General features: G+C 41.3%; 1 protein-coding gene across 4 annotated transcripts in view; it reads right to left on the bottom strand.

The window, feature by feature from the left end:
- The window catches only part of LOC104594791 (transcription factor GTE1), a 38,574-nt gene that overhangs the window by 17,798 nt on the left and 4,236 nt on the right, over positions 1–16,540 (bottom strand). The window contains exons 2-3 of one of the 4 annotated variants that reach the window (XM_088897210.1): positions 9,113–9,343; positions 4,212–4,367 (exon numbers count right to left, since the gene is read on the bottom strand). The exons of 1 other annotated variant lie outside the window; for it this stretch is intronic. In XM_088897210.1, the coding sequence (XP_088753336.1) occupies positions 4,212–4,367 (156 nt within the window). In that variant the 5' untranslated portion in view covers positions 9,113–9,343. Of the gene's footprint in view, positions 1–4,211; positions 4,368–8,870; positions 8,950–9,112; positions 9,344–16,540 lie in introns of those variants that run through there. 2 more of the 4 variants (XM_088897211.1, XM_010255263.3) reach the window with 2 other exon arrangements.

The following is a 16,540-nucleotide window of genomic DNA, read 5'->3' as shown; positions in this document are numbered from 1 at the left end:
ATTAGTAATTTTGTGTGTGGATCACAACAATTGAATTTCAAACACACATCAATTCTGTTGAATTCAAATGAATTTCCCCTTGACCCTTGAAATTTGAATCCGTAATAAATACAGAAAAAAGGCTTAAAATGCTAGTTTCCTCTATAATGTACAAAAATGAAACCAAATAGTGAAATCCAGAAACTTGTAGAATTTGACCCCCTCTGTTCTGCCCCAAACGTCAAATGAACACTGATCCAAACACAGCTTAAGGATGATCAGATCAATGAGCATGCAATTGCATTCACTTTTGGTGTCAAGCAAATGATATGCTGCAGCAGTGTTAAGTCCTTAAGTTTGCTGGACTGGGAGCAGGTTATTAATATACTCCCAGTCACAGCTTAAAAAAATAATAATAAAGAAGAAAAAAAATGGCTTTCTTAGAAGCCCAATCAGTCCTATTGGTGGGCTGAAACATTTTAATAAAGAAAGGGGCCTGCAGTCCAACAGGCCCCAAGTTATTTGGGCTTATTTGTAATACAATAACCATTTAATGGGCCTGCAGTAGAGCCCATTTAGTGGAACAGCAGGCCCTAAATCCATTTTGATTAATTAATTGTGAGGTGTCCCACTTATTTATGAGGGGATGCCACTTGTCCTATTCTAACAAAAGGACTATTTTCCCTCCTCTAACCACTTTAAGTGGAGGGACACATGTCACCCTAGGGAGAAGGATTTAATTTCCCTCCCTAAACCACTTAAAGTGGGGGGACACATGTCACCCTTAGGGAGAGAGAGCTATTTTCCCTCCTTTAACCACTTGAAGTGGGGGGACACATGTCACCCTAAGGGAGAGAGAATTATTTTCCCTCATCTAACCACTTGAAGTGAGGGGGCACGTGTCACCCTAAGGGAGAGAGAGTTATTTTCCCTCCTTTAACCACTTGAAGTGGGGGGACACTGTCACCTTAAGAAGGAAGAGTTTCTTTTCCCTCCTTGACCCATTTTAAGTGGGGTGACACTTGGCACTCTAAGAAGAGAGGAGTGGGGAGTTGCTTAACTACCTCCCTCCTCTATATAAACCCCTCTCCTACAAGGAGAAGGGGCTAATGCCTTTTTTGTTGGCTATTACTAATTTATATGCAGGATTTCTAGCATTAAGAAACAAGTGGGAAGAGAAAAGAGAAGAAGATTGGTGTGGAGAGCATAAAAGAAAAAGGAAGAAGAAGGTAGGGAATCATGTGTTCTTCCTACACCTCTTCAATATGATACTCCTTGTGCTTCTCACATGAGATGGAAGCCCATATTCTATCAATTCCTCTCACTCCTTTCTTTCTTCCTTTTATTTTTCTTTTCTTCCTTGTTTCATATTGGAATACATGTAAGGAGACAACCATCTACATCCTTGTTCATGAAACTTGGCTGATTATGGTTCCTTACAACCTACTAACCTATGTGTGAGGGGAAAAACCATCTACAGCCTTGTTCATGAAACTTGGTTGATTATGGTTCCTCACAGCATGATAATGCACACAACCATAATTTAAAGGCCATTTGTAGCCTTATTGATGAAACATGCTTTTTATGATACCTATTTACTTGTTATGCATACAATGTTTGTTTCTTTATATGCTGGTTTTCTCTCAAATAAAGAGGGAATATATACCAGAATTTTCAAAAGAAAATTCTGTAGAAAAACCATACTTAGCTTAGTCTCTATTCATTGGTACTTCTGAATTAGAATCAAAAGGTTTTCTCTGCCCCTAGCAGAGATGTAATTAAGGAAATATCTACGTGATTTCCCAAATGGGGCTTACCCAAATAACAAAAAACCCAGTTGTTAGTCTAATTGGATGAATTATGTTATATGAGAAATCAAAAGGTTTTCTCTGCCTCATTGTGTATGTAGATGACATTGTAGTGACTGGTAATGATGTTTCAGGAATTCATGATCTCAAATCTTTCCTCCATACAGAGTTTGAGATTAAAGATTTGGGGGAACTGAGATACTTTCTTGGCATAGAAGTTGCTCGATCCAGGGATGGGATTCTTATCTCCCAAAGGAAGTATATTCTTGACTTGCTCTCTGAAACTAGGAAGATGGGTGCTAGACCAGTTGCTACTCCTATTGATATGAGTCATAAACTCTCTGCCTCAGATGGGACATTGTTAGAAGACAAAGGAATCTTCCAGAGGCTTCTTGGGAAAATTCTGTACCTATGCATGACTCGGCCAGATATTGCATATGCAGTCAGTTGCATTAGCCAATTCATGCATGCTCCTCGAGACACACATGGCAGCAGCAGAGCGAATCCTGTGTTATTTGAAGGGCTCCCCAAGAAAGGGAATTCTGTTTGCCAAGCATGGTCACATGAAACTTGAAGCCTACATAGATGCTGACTGGGCCAGAAACATTGATGACAGAAGATCTACTTCTGGGTATTGCAGCTTGGTGGCTGGTAATGTTGTTTCTTGGAGAAGCAAGAAACAATCGGTTGTTGCTCGGTCTTCAACTGAAGCAGAATACAGAGCCATGGCACATGGAGTCTCTGAACTTTTATGGCTAAAATCATTGATGGAGGAACTTGGGGTTGAACATGACAAGCCAATGATGTTGTACTGTGATAATCAGGCTGCCATCAACATTGCTCACAACCCAGTGCAACATGATAGAACTAAGCATATTGAAGTTGATCGACACTTCATTAGAGAAAGGGTTTCTTCGGGTGAAGTATGCCTTCCTTTCATCACATCTGAAGGACAGTTGGCAGATTTTCTCACCAAAGGCATTCCCAAGGCAAAACTTTAGCATGATACTGGCAAGCTTGGCATGATTGACATCTATGCTCAGCTTGAGGGGGAGTGTAGAGAAGATGGGCCGAATGGCCCATAGGCTGTTTATTCTTTTATTCTTTCTTACTGTTTATGTTCTTGTCTGTAATGGGCCTTACTCTGGCCCATCCTTTCTATGTTATGTTCTGTGTAAATTCTTGCCCAACTAAGGGCATCCTTGTAATTATTCAAAGTTTATCTTAATAAAATGCTGTTAGGGTGTTAGAGAGAGAGCAATGTTCGAAACCCTCATTCTCTACACCCTCATTGCCGAACTCTGAAGGTCTGTTTTCTTCAGTGACAAGTTTGCTTTGCTGAATCCCTGACTAAGATTGACACGTAATCTGACAAGCAACTTCGAAGGAGCCCAATTTCTTGAAGAAAAATGATTCTGAGGTCATGAAGATGGTTTCTACAAAGATATGACAATGGAGATACTCACATTCTCCAAGTACACCCCCCCCCAAAAAAAAAAAGAAAATCATTTTGTCATGAAACACATGGACATAAAGGTTGCTGTTGGGATCAATGTCACTATCTCCATTATGGCGTTACCAAGAAAAGAAAGTGAAATATATAATTGAAGAGTGGGATGTTAGTCAAATCAGTAGAGGGCACTTTGACCAAGTGGTTCTTGATTTTAGTATTCCTGTTACTGAATGTTCTACTATCTTGTGTGTAATTCTGTCCTCACTTGTGAGGATGATGGTACTGAGGAGTTGGATGATCTGGTTGACATTTTTTTTGTGGTTCTTGAAGCCTGAGATGAGCTAAGATGTGGCAATTTAGGTCAAGGAAAATCAGTTTTTTTTTATAAATGGTAGTGTTTTATTATAATATAAAAATGAAAAGTGAAAAGGGAGGGCAAGACACCCTCCACTATACAAGTATGACAATAAACTTCTCAGAAGGTATCACTATAGCAGTACAGTGATATACAATAGTAATCACAAAATAATAGAGTTCCAGTCATTAGTAAAATCTGCTACTGAAACTCCTAAGAACTGAGGCAGCACTCAAACCCATCTGATTAAGAACTCCTAAGGAAAATCAGGTTTTGAATTTGTGTTTTAAATAACCATTTTTAGGTTTTTCAATCTAATGAGATGAATTGGGAACAGTCTATCTTATTCACATTTTTACTTGAAGTTGTTATTACCAAAAAAAAAATCTCTATTCAAAGCTAGATAGAATTCCATAATTTAGGGTATAATACCATGAGTTTAATTTGGCAACATTTCTATAACCTTTCTGGCCTGATTTAAGATTTGGAGCATTAAAGACATACTGACACATCTAATAACATAAACAGTTGTTAAACCACTTAGAGGTACATACAAAATATTTACCTTCAGGTGGGGGGATATCAATACTTGAATCATGATTTATTAAAATCTCACCTCATCAACCTTTGCAATCATATCATCAACATGGTGTGAAATCCTCTCTATTTCTACAGCATCATCTTCAGCCATGCCACTTCCCATATTTCCAATCATCATAAGATTTCCATCAACAGGAGCTCCATCTAGAATCGGTAAATCGACGGATTCCATCTGTTAATACATAAAGAACCATCAGGATTTCCTCAACCAATATGTTGTTTTAAGGGTCATTTACTAAGATACCCCCTATAGTTTCATGTACATACCAAGACCTACACTATAGTTTGTGTATTACTAAGACCCCCTCTACTTTGCAACCGCTTTGCTTAATGCACCTTCTATTACAAACCATGGGAATGGTTTTTTATTCTGAAAATACCCGTAAAAAGTCTCATATCACCCATTTAGAAACAAAACCTCCTCTCACATTATTCTAATCTAAAAATAAAACAAAAAGTACTAGGAAAAAGAAAACAACAAAAATTAAAGAAAATACCAAGGAAGATAAAAGAAATAAAAATAAAAGTAAAAAAGACAATAATAGAAAAATATTTTTATTGTCTATTTCTTGTTTTCCGTTATCTCAAATCGATACTTTCATTATTTCTTTTTTTTTTTGAGAAAAGGTAAGGTAAACTTTATTGATAAGAAATACTAGTACAAAGGCCCCCCAACAGAACACCTTAGATGGGGAAACAGCCCAAACATAACAAGATTACAGATGCCATAGGCTCCTAGAATTTAGCCTAGCCCCCAACTGAGTAGCCTGAATTCCCCTTCAAAGTCGAGACCCAGGAAATCAACTTTCCAAAAGAAATAGATATCAGGTCTTCCGGATGCTTATAAATATTCTGAAAGTCTTTTGTTCCTTTCTGCCCAAATGGTACTGATGGCAGCTGGAATGGACATCCACACAGCTGAAGCAAGCTTTGAAAATCCCTGTAACCCCCAGCTCCACAACATCTCCTTCACCGAAGTTGGCATTGACCAAGCAAGAACCACCGAACCAAGAAAATGATTCCAAACTATAGCAGATATTGAGCAGCGCAGAAACAGATGACTGTTATCCTCCACTTCTTGACCACATAACACACAACTCTGATCCTAAATATGAACCCCTCTCTTAAATAGGTGGGCTCTAGTTAAACACCTGTCTAGAGCTGCAGCCCACACCAGAGCATTGATTTTTAAGGGAGAAGTGGATTCCAGATTCTGGAAGCAGGCATGTCTTCTGAAACACTCGTTGTCAGGTGAGCGGCAAATGACTTGACAGAGAAGAGGCCATCTGTGCTCCAAGTCCAGGACCAGCTGTCTTCTTTGAGCAGATTTAGGGGTTGAAGGGAGAACAGTTCGAGTAGATCAGCCAGGTCTGGAATTTCCCAATCCTAAAGTTCCTTCTAAAAGAAGGGCACCAGGCTACTGGGTTTCCCCACCACCTCAAAACATTCTGCAATCACTGCATCTTGATGATCAGCTAACTGAAATACAATAATGAGAGGAGGAAATTCAAGTGGCTGGTGCGGGAGATGGAAGTTAAGATACGTTGGGTTAAAAGATAGGCTAATTCCCTAGCTGACGGTTTAGCTAAACAAGGGGCAGAAAGGGATTCACTTTTTTGGGCCAAGCTGTAACTTTAGTGTGTTTTCTTTCTTTTCTCTTTCTTTTTTCCTTTTCTTGAGGTTCCTTGTTGCTCTTGGAAGATAAGCGTGTTTGTCTTCCTTTTGTAAATCTTCTATTGATGAATTAATGAAAGTGCTATTGATCAAAAAAAAAAAAATCAGCTAACTGAAATAGATGTGGGAATAGCTCTGAAAGAGGAGTTTTTCCACACCAGGGATCTTTCCATAAGGATAGCTTGTCCCCCTTCCCAAGGTTGGGGCTTAAACCTCTACTGAAAATGGGGAGAATGTCCATTATTTTCCTCCATACAGAACAGCCTAGGGAGGGGGGAGAAGAAGTGGTAATCCAATCTCCTCTATAGTGTTGTATTTAGATGCCATTAACTTCCTCCACCAGTAGTTTCTTTCCAACCCGAACCTCCAGATCCATTTCCCAAGAAGAGCCTTATTGAAGGTCCTCATTCGCCTAATACCCAAACCTCCTTTACTTTTTGGAGAGCACACCTTATCCCAATTCACCAAGTGGATTTTCTTCCTATCCTCCTCCCAACCTTTCCATAGAAAGTCCCTTTGCAGCCTCTCAATTCTTTGGGCCACTTTACTTGGAATTGGGAATAAGGAGAGATAAAACGCCAGCAAGTTGGATAAGGAGCTTTTTAAAAGGATAATTCTGCCCCCCCCCCCAAGGACAAGTATTTAACCTTCCAAGTTGCCAATTTCTTTTCCAACTGCTCTAAGACTGGTTCCCAGATCATTACTGAAGTGCATTTTGCTCCTAGAGGGAGTCCCAAATACTTTGTTGGAAGGAACCCCACCTGACAAGCTAATCTCTCTGCCAAGTCCTCTGCATTTTCCACTTTTCCCACTAGGATCAAACAGCTTTTGCTCCAATTAACTTTCAGTCCTGTCACAACTTCAAACCAGCTTAGAACTCCCACTAATAAGTCTAAGTGATCCTCATTGGCTTCCATAAAACAAAGTGTCGTCAGTGAATTGTAGTACCTGAACATTCTCCCCTCCTGGAACCACCTCAACGCCCTTCCACCACCACCCCTCCCCTGTTTTTTGAATGAAAATTGCAAGTAATTCCATCACACAAATGAAGAATAGAGGGGAGAGAGGGTCTCCTTGTCTAAGCCCCTCAGAATTAAAAAAAGAAAAAAACACTGATTGGCCATTTAGGAATTAGGATGACTAAAAACTTGGGAGAGGTGACAAACTTTTATCCAGTTCCTCCAAAATTCATTCTATCCAACACGCAGTCCAAACATCTCCAATTGACATTGTCATAGGCCTTTTCAAGGTCAAGTTTACAAATCAGGCCCAGATTTCCCTCTCTTAACCTTGAATCAATTAATTCATTTGCTACCAAGACAATGTCCAACATTTGGCACCCGGGGACAAACGCAAACTGATTTTGAGAGATCACACTCGACAGTATCTTTTTCAACCTCTTTGCCAAAACCTTGGCCAGAATCTTGTAGAAGCTGTTTAGGAGGCTAATAGGTCTGAAATCCTTCAAGTTTGTGGCTCCTTCAATTTTCGGGATCAAAGAGATGAACATGGCATTTAGGCTTCTTTTCAAAGAGGCATTCCTATGGAATTCCTGGAAAACCTGCATTAAATCTGTTTTCACCACTTCCCAACAACTTTTGTAAAATAAATTGGTAAGCCCATCTGGACCGGGGTTTCAAACCTTTTAGAGATGAAAATGGTTGGAACCCAAGCCCTTCAGGCATTGGGGGAGCCATTAGAGATAAACTGATGGTTTCATCAGTTCCTCTAATGAACTGATGGTTAGAAGAAGCTGAACTTTGATGGGAGTTGTGTGGGTAACCCAGGCCCTTCAGGCATTGGGGGGGGGGGGGGGGGGGGGGGCGTCATTAGAGATGATATTGCTCTGTACTCCAATCCTGTGGAGGAGGGTGATGTGGCAAGGGCAGAGTTTCTAGCTGCAACATATGGGGTTGAGATTTTGAAATGGGGCCTCTTTCCTCTGCTGTATCTATCTCTTTGATTTCCTCAAGACACCTCCTCTTTTCTTTTTCTGACTTATTCCGATTTTCTGCCTTCCAAGATTTCAAAGACTCCTTAATTACACCCAATTTTTTTGCTAAGATGTAAGAGCTTGTTCCAACCACATGAGTTTCAGTCCAAGTATTTTTTAAAAAAGGTACAAAGTCTTCTTCTTCAAACCAAGCATGCTCCAATATAAAGCTTGACTTTCTTCGGACTTGCCCACCACAAACTAGTTGAAGAGAAGAGTGGTCTGAAATTGGCCTTGGCAAAGCCTGCTGATTCAGGTTTTGAAATAGGTCTTCCCACCCCGGGGACACCAAACATCTATCAAGTTTTACTAGGACAGTATTCTCTTGGTTGTTTGTCTTTGTAAATTGGGCCCCTATTAGAGGAAGATCTATCAGTTCAAATTGATTTCAAAATTTGCAAATCGCCTCTTGTCTCTAGCTTCATTTCTACCTCCATTTCTGTCTTCCAAAAATCTAGTTACATTGAAGTCTCCCCCTACTACCCAAGGAATTGTGGAAGGCCCTCTTGCTTCAGATAAATCCCCCAAAGCCTTTCCTTTTCTTCTCCCTAACCCTAAACCCCTTACATTCCAAAACAAGATTTTTAACTCCATAAAGAAAATACGATAACACCCCCCTCCCTTTGTGCCGGCCTTTCACTTTTCTCTACCCCTTTTCCCCCTTCCCCTCACCTGACCCTCCCCTTTCCCCGCCTTCTCATTCAAACCCCAAGAAAGTCTTAGCATTTCCCTGTTTTTCGTGGTAGAACTTCCCCCTTTTTCCAACGTTCAGTTTTTCTTTTTCCGCCGACAACCTCTTCTCTATCCCCTCTAAGTAGCTACTGTCTCCTCCAAGCCCTCTATTGATACCCCCAAAAACTTCCCCAGCTCCAACAGCTTTGAGGTCACCCAGGCCAAAGTAGAATCGACCTTCTTCCTTCCCTCATTTTTCTCACCCCTCTCCCCCTCCACAACTACCTCCTTTCCCCTTTTTTGTCCACCCTCTCGAATCAAAAAGGAGCCGTGTACCTGATAATTTGGGATTTCAGCTGGCGGTTGGAACTGTGGGGTAGCTTCCTCTCTGGCTTCAATTATGGCCAGCGGGGTGATACCCCCAAAAACTTCCCCAGCTCCAACAGCTTTGAGGTCACCCAGGCCAAAGTAGAATCGACCTTCTTCCTTCCCTCATTTTTCTCACCCCTCTCCCCCTCCACAACCACCTCCTTTCCCCTTTTTTGTCCACCCTCTCGAATCAAAAAGGAGCCGCGTACCTGATAATTTGGGATTTCAGCTGGCGGTTGGAACTGTGGGGTAGCTTCCTCTCTGGCTTCAATTATGGCCAGCGGGGTGATTTCTTCTTTGAGTTGAGTCTTCTAGTACTGTCCCTGTCGTCGCAGCAACCGATTGAACAACATCCCCCATCAAGACTGAGGTAGTGGAGACCCTAGAAGGCGTCTTTTGCTGATAGAGAGGCCTTTGCGGGTTTCTTGAGCAGCTCAGCTCTGCGCCGGCATGCAACCAAACAAAATTATCCCTTTCTACAGGAAAGATCTGGTCTGTCAAAGCTAACCAGTTCGGTCCCGATGGCCAGATACACTCCCCCTCCCAAATGCCATGTTATTTTACACTTCCGTCTAAAAGAACCAGCAATAAGTAAAGCAGTTGCAAAGTAAGGGGTGACTTAGTAATACGCAAACTATAGGATAGGTCTTAGTAATTACGTGAAACTATAAGGGTGTCTTAGTAAATGGCCCCAATTTTAATTTCTCTTAATTCCCAATCAAAAGCATTGCACATGAGCATGATAAGATCATAATTAGACCCCCAAAAAGGGAGAAAAGAAAAAACTATCAAAGGCTGCAAACACAAGTGTTTAACATTCACTCCTTCAGAATCCATGAGCAAATAATATGAACATGCTGCTAGTAAAAAATATAGCAATTTTCAGAATAGTTTCTTCAAGTTGAAATACAAACATCTGTCCCCTTTTTGGATCTCAATCATGATAAATGTAAAATTCCAGCATTTAGTTTCTGAAAACCATTCTCTTTAAGAAACAATCTTTTTTGACAAAAAAGTTAACTTTATTCAAAAGGAGAGGTACATGAGGCGATATACACGACAGATAAAACTCTCAGAAAATTACAAAGGCATAGAGCTATCACTAAAGAGAAAATCCCTGTAAGCACCAGATTTAGCTAGACTATCAGCTTCAGAGTTTAGCTCCCTCGGAATCCAGACCACCTGGCCACTTAAAGAGGCAAGAATGTCTCTCGCTTCAGCTAGGTAGTGAGCTAAAGTCCAAGGCCCACTGTCAGGACTAGAAAGCCAGTTAATGGTGTTGGTTGAATCTCCTTTAATGGTAAGACTTCGTAAACCCATGTCTTTTGCAATCCTGATGCCAGTTAGAGCTGCCAAGACTTCTGCCTTTGTTGATGAGGCAATTCCAATCGGCCCACTAAAAGCTCAACTGATACCATTTCTATTTCGAATTACACCTCCAATACCCACTGTACCTGGGTTTCCAAAAGCACTCCCATCAAAATACAAGGTCGTCTCGCCCTCCACATCAGATCTGAAGTTTGGGTAGTGTTGAACTGTATTTGTTTAGAGTGAAGGAAAATTACAGCGTTTCTTTGGAGGTCATCAAAAGGGACACCTCTGAAATGAGATGAGCTGGAAGTCCATAGGAAGCATCTGTAACATATTAGAGGCATCAGCTCCTCAAAGTTTTTTGTTCTGTTATTAAAGACCCTGCCGTTTCTCTCTTCCCAAATGCTCCAGAAAATAGCATGAGCAGCAGATTGCCATAAGATTTTCCCTCTTTTGCTTAATCCTCTTCCTGACCATTGCCTTAAGCAATCAACCACATTTTCAGGGAAAACCCAGCTGTATTCAAACAAAGATAGAAAGAAGTTCCAGCATTTTCTAGTTTCCTCACAGTGGAGCAGAATATGGTTGGTGGATTCCCCAGCTTTAAAGCAGAAGCAACAGCCATGTGGAGATAAATAATACCTGCCATGGTTCTTTTTCTGAAGGAGGTCAAAAGTGTTGATTTTCTTTAAGCTGGCTTCCCACACAAAAAAAACATACCCTGGTAGGGATATGAGCAAACCAGATTCTCTTGTAGGGGTACTAATCATTAGTTTGTTCTTCCCTAACTAAAGCTTTGAAGTAAGATTTGGTTGAAAACTTACCTGATGGGTGAAGGATCCAAACACGAAGGTCAGGGGAATTTTGTGAGAGGTAGACCTCTCTCAGGGTGTGCAAGAAGCTAGAAAATTCACTAATTTCTGGGTCCCTTAAAGGTCTCCTAAGGGTTAGATTCCAGTTGAAGTAAAGAGGGGAGGGGGATAAAACCTGGGATATGGAAGCTTCTTGGTTTAAGGTAAGGCTGAATAGGCGAGGGAAGGAGTTAGCTAAAGTAGAATTACCCCACCACAGGTCAGTCCAAAACTTAATTCTTCACCCTTTCCCACTTTGTATCTGATAAAGGATATGAAAAAATTGTAAGTCGAGATTATACCTTTCCAAGGGTGGGTGTCTTTGATTCGATTCAAGTGAAGCTTGCTATCCCAACCGTTGGCGTGCTTCCCGTATTTGCTAGTGATTACAGCAGTCCATAGTGCAGTTGGCTCTAGAGGAAATCACCACAACCATTTACTAAGAAGAGACGTGTTTCCTTCTTTCAAATGACCTACTCCCAAACCTCCATTCTCCTTTGGTTTGCTAACCTGAGACCACTTCACAAGGTGTGAGCCCCTTCCCCCCCTCCTTCCCAAATAAAGTTTCTCTAAAGTTTTTCTAACTGAATGGCAATCTTGTTGGGCATGCGGAAGATGGAAAGGTAGTAGGTGGGGAGGTTTTCCAAGGATGCTCTAACTAGAGTGAGCCTTCCCCCCTTTTGACAAGTAGTTCATTTTCCATGTGGCTAGTTTCTTCTCACATTTTTCTAGAATTGGATCCCAAAAGCTTTGATTTTTCGGGTTCCCTCCAAGAAGCATCCCCAGATAGGAGAAGGGGAGATTCTCTGCTTTGCATCCCAAGATCTCTGTGAAGCTATTCAAGGATTGAGCCTCTGCTATATTTATGCCAACAATACTGCTCTTTGAGAAGTTTACTTGCAGTCCCGACATCCATTCAAAACAGGTGATGACCCTTTTCAGATTTGACACATAAACTTCATCAGCTTCTAGAAAAAGGATAGTGTCATCAGCAAACTGAAGATGAGATATTTGGGTGGCTTCCCATCCGACTTCAAATCCTCTCAATAGTCCAAGAGATTGCCTTATTCACCAATTGGCTAAAAATTTCTGTAACTAGAGTAAAAAGCAATGGGGAGAGGGGGCATCCTTGTCTTAGGCCTCTGCTGGCATTAAAATATCCTTTTGGCTGCCCATTTATTAGAACTGAGAACCAAGTGGAACTTATGCATCCCTCAACCCACTGGATCCACTTGTTTCCAAAACCCATTAGTCTCATAGTTTCCATGAGGCACTCCCAATCTACTTTATCATACGCTTTTTCCAAATCGAGTTTCACAATCGCACCTGGTTTGCCATTCAGCTTCCTCTATTCAACGCATCTGTTTGCTATTAGAGTGTTGTCGATTATTTGACGCCCTTTGATGAAAGCAAATTGATTCGAGAATATGATTTCACCTAAAACTTTCTTCAATCTTTCAACTAGAACCTTTGCAAAAAATTTGTAGACACTCCCAATCAGACTGATAGGTCTATACTCTTTTGGTTCTAAAGTACCCTTTCTCTTGGGAATCAGGCATATGAAATTGGAATTGTTTCCTTTGTTTACAATGGCTGAATGATGGAAATCATTAAATACCTGTAATAAATCTGAATTAATGATGCTCCAACATGTCTGGTAGAATAGAATTGGGAAGCCATCAGGGCCAGGGGCTCTATCTCCGTCCATGCTAAAAACTGCATCATTTACTTCTTGTTCTTGAAACTCTCTTTCTAGCAACAATTTGTTCTCCTCGGACAATTTGAGTCCTTCCCAAGAGTTTAAAGAGAGTTTTCTGTTTTCTTTCTTTGCATAAAGATCTTTGAAGAAGTGTAAGAAAGCTTCAGAAATTTCCTCAGGGTCTTCCACTTCTCGATGCCCGATTTTTTATTTTGAAATAATCTTTCTTTTCCACATACCAGGTGCATAAATATGGAAGAACCTAGAGTTATTGCCCCCCTCCTTTAACCATATGACCCTAGATCTTTGTCTCCAGTAAACTTCTTCTCTCCTTATTACCTTTTCCCATTCTTTTCTGAGCTCAAATCTTCTCCTTCTTTCATTCTCCTCTAGCTAGCCAATCTTCTCCTTGTGATCTAAATCCTCTAATTCAGATAAGAGAGCTGATTTCTCTTCCTTGAGTGCTTTAAACTCCTCTTTGGCCCATTCTTTTAACTTTCTTTTTACAAATTTTAATTTTTCCAAAAATCTGTACCCTGGCCACCCTTCTAACTTACATTCCTCCCACCATAAAGCAACCTTTTTGCAGAAGTCTTTGTGTTCCGTCCAAAATTTTTCCAACCTAAAAGGGGTTTTCCCTCTAATCTTCAAGTCTATACTTAAGGTGATAGGCCAGTAGTCAGATGTACATCAAGGGCGGATCTCCTGACAGGTCAAGGGGTAATGGGCTTCCCAATCTAAAGTAATTAGGAATCTGTCCAGCCTACAACTTAAGGCATTCTCCTGCATGTTCGACTAGGTAAAGATACCATACCTTAAAGGGAAGTCATGCAGCCTATGTCTAGAAATAAAGTTGGAGAACTCTCTCATGCTTCTGTTGACCCTCTTCCCCTTGGAGTGTTCCTGACAGAATCTCGTGACGTTGAAGTCTCCTCCCACAACCCAAGGAAACTCATCATGTTCATGCAAGGAATCCAACTCTTCCCAAAACCTTTTCCTATTTGATGGATCATTAGGGCCAAAAACTGCAGTGAAAATCCAAGTGAAATCATCTGCCTTGTTTGTGAAAAGAATTGAAAGGGAGAATTCGCCTCTGTCCACTTCCACTCCTGTAACCACGTCTTCTCTCCACATGACAAGGATCCCTCCTAATGTGCCTATGGCTGGAAGGGTAGACCGATTTCTGCCTCTTAAACCCCATGTTGCTCTGATTAACTTCCTGTCCGCCACTTCTTTTTTTGTTTCTTGTAACAAAATGATGTCAGGATTCTCTCTTCTAAGGGTATCTTTTACTAAGCTTCTTTTTGTTTTGCCACCCAACCCTCTTACATTCCAGCTCAGGATTTTCATCTTGAAACTTTGTTGGTCTTACCCTTACCTATTCTTCTACTCCCTTCTCCTGCAAATTCCAACTTTTTTATCCCCAATTGTAACCTCTTTAATTTCCTACTTAGTCCCTTTTTCAGCTTTTTCTGTGATTCTGATAACTCCCAGTCAGCTCCCTTATCTCTTTTGTTGATCCATTCTTTGTCGGAGGCCTTGCCAACTTCACATTGCTGGAGGCCTAGATTTTTTGCCATCTCATTGACTTCATCAGCATCTTGTTCCCTCCTAGATCGACTGACCAGAACCTTGGACAATGATGTTGGACCTGAAACCTCCGCATAATTACCTTTGTTTGAGAGAGTCGTTGGTTGGGATAGCTTGCCACCTGAACCTGGAACACAGAAGGGGTGACAATAAGGTGAGTTGCAATAATGATAACAGCAAGAAGAAAATTCTAGGTTTGACAAGGGAATGGAGTTAGAGAGATTTGCAAACTAGTTTTGAGGTAAGTTTCTTCCCCGTCTAGCCTCAAAGCTTTTGTTGGTGGAGAGAGTCCCCCAATAATTCTACACTTCCCCACGCTTCTCTTTCTGAAAAGAGGGCTTTGGATCTGTTGAGAGCTATCTCCTGAGTGTCCACCTCTAATTCTGCCCTGTAAGTGCTCATGTCTTCATCCGACTCTGATTCTTCTTCTCCAAAAGAGCTTGGGTTTGAGTTCTGCAACGGTGTTGGGGTCGGTGAATTTCCTTTCTGTGATTAATTGGACTTGGGGGAGTTGCAGGAATGTTTATTTCGCTGAAGGTTGGTATCGAAAGACAATCTCCCTGGTCCGAAGGTGGGGAACAGCTCAATTGCTTGATGGGTTTCTTCACCGGGTCGGGTTCGGGTATCCGGTGGGGCTTCGTAACACCTGGGTCCGAAAGAGATGGCTCTGTAGTGGACTTTGGGGCAAGAGTCTCAGCTTCCTTTAAAATTTGAAAAATTTTCCATTTCGAGTTCTTGGAAAAAAACACCTCTCCTCCTCCTTTATTTTTACCTGGTAGGGAAATATTATGTTTCTTCCTTGCTTTGTACGTCTCTACATAGGCCACCACCTTCTTGCCGTTCCTATCACGTAAGCTTCCTGCACCAGCCACAGGCTCAACTACGGCAACAAGATTACCCCAAGTTCGCGAGTCGAAGTTCCGGGTTGACTCGGCAATTGGAGAAGAAGCCTTTATTTTTTCCTCTACTTCGATCATGGCGAAAAACCACACATTTCTACCGAGGATTGGTATCGATCGGGGTATGGAATGAACTCCCATGTCTTTCACCTTCAAACGAGCGCACCTCAGTTCCGACCAGTCTTTGGTTTTGGGGTCAATCTCTTCCAACCCTCCACATAAGCTTCCTATCAAGGAGAAGATCTTATCCGACCACAAGTGGAACGGGAGGCCATGAACTAGAATCCAGTCGTCAAACTTTAATCTAGAGGGGACGGAGTTAAACGTCGACCACCATCGATCAATCTTCACCCACCTGCCATAAACGAGAATATTTTCCAACCTCACCCAAGTGGAAACCAAATCTTCAGAAGAAGCAAAACCCACTGCTCTGTTACTAGAGAAGGGAAGGAGATGCAGGAGTTATGGGAATGAAGGTTAGTTGTAATTCCTAGCTCAACCTCATTCCAAGTTAGGTCATCTGTTTTGGAGCATACAAAGGCATTTTTCCATTTGTCGAAGGGTCTCGGTTGATTGGCTATGGATATGTGGGCTGAACTGCCGGCCTTAACGACTCTGCTCGTTGACGCTAAGGATGGAAAGTCTCCTTTTACGGGAACTTCAGAGGTTTGGAGACCAGGATGCTGGAGAAATAGGTTTATCACTTCAACGAACGATTTCCACCCTGATTTTCTTGCTTCTTCAAGGATACAAATGGTTTTGTGTTTCTGAGCGAGCTCCCAGCAGCTTAAACGGATGAACCTACCCCATTTGTTTTCATTTAGTTGAAGAAGCACCTTCCCTCTGCACGCATGCTTACGATCTTTTACCATAGATTTTTGATCTTTGATCGCCTCTCGAAGGAAATCTTCGAACTATTTCGTCTCTTCTACTGGCAAAGAGATTTTCGACCAAGCCCCTCTACCTCTCTCGGTCAAAACCAGACTACCATCAAGTTTATGGATTGTTGATTCGAATTCGAAAGCTTTAGAACCTATTGCTATTAAACGACGCATGGTTCGGCACCGGTGTTAACAGTCGTCGGGTTTGGCTCTGCTGTTAACAGTCGCCGGTGTTAACAGTCGCCGGTGGTGACAATAAGTCTTCAAGGACTATACCCACACCATAATTTATATATAACAGATCCATGTCTATATATAAACTTTATAAATTTTCTGAGATTAGTTTTCCTTAGAGAGATTAAATTATCATAGCTATCAACTTTTATACTGTTAAGTAAAAAAAGAA

The sequence above is a fragment of the Nelumbo nucifera genome, chromosome 2 (assembly GCF_055504915.1).
Source record: "Nelumbo nucifera cultivar China Antique chromosome 2, China Antique-T2T, whole genome shotgun sequence".
Lineage (NCBI taxonomy): Eukaryota > Viridiplantae > Streptophyta > Magnoliopsida > Proteales > Nelumbonaceae > Nelumbo > Nelumbo nucifera.
Note: the sequence above shows the minus strand (reverse complement) of the source record. Positions and strands in the feature narration are given on the sequence as shown.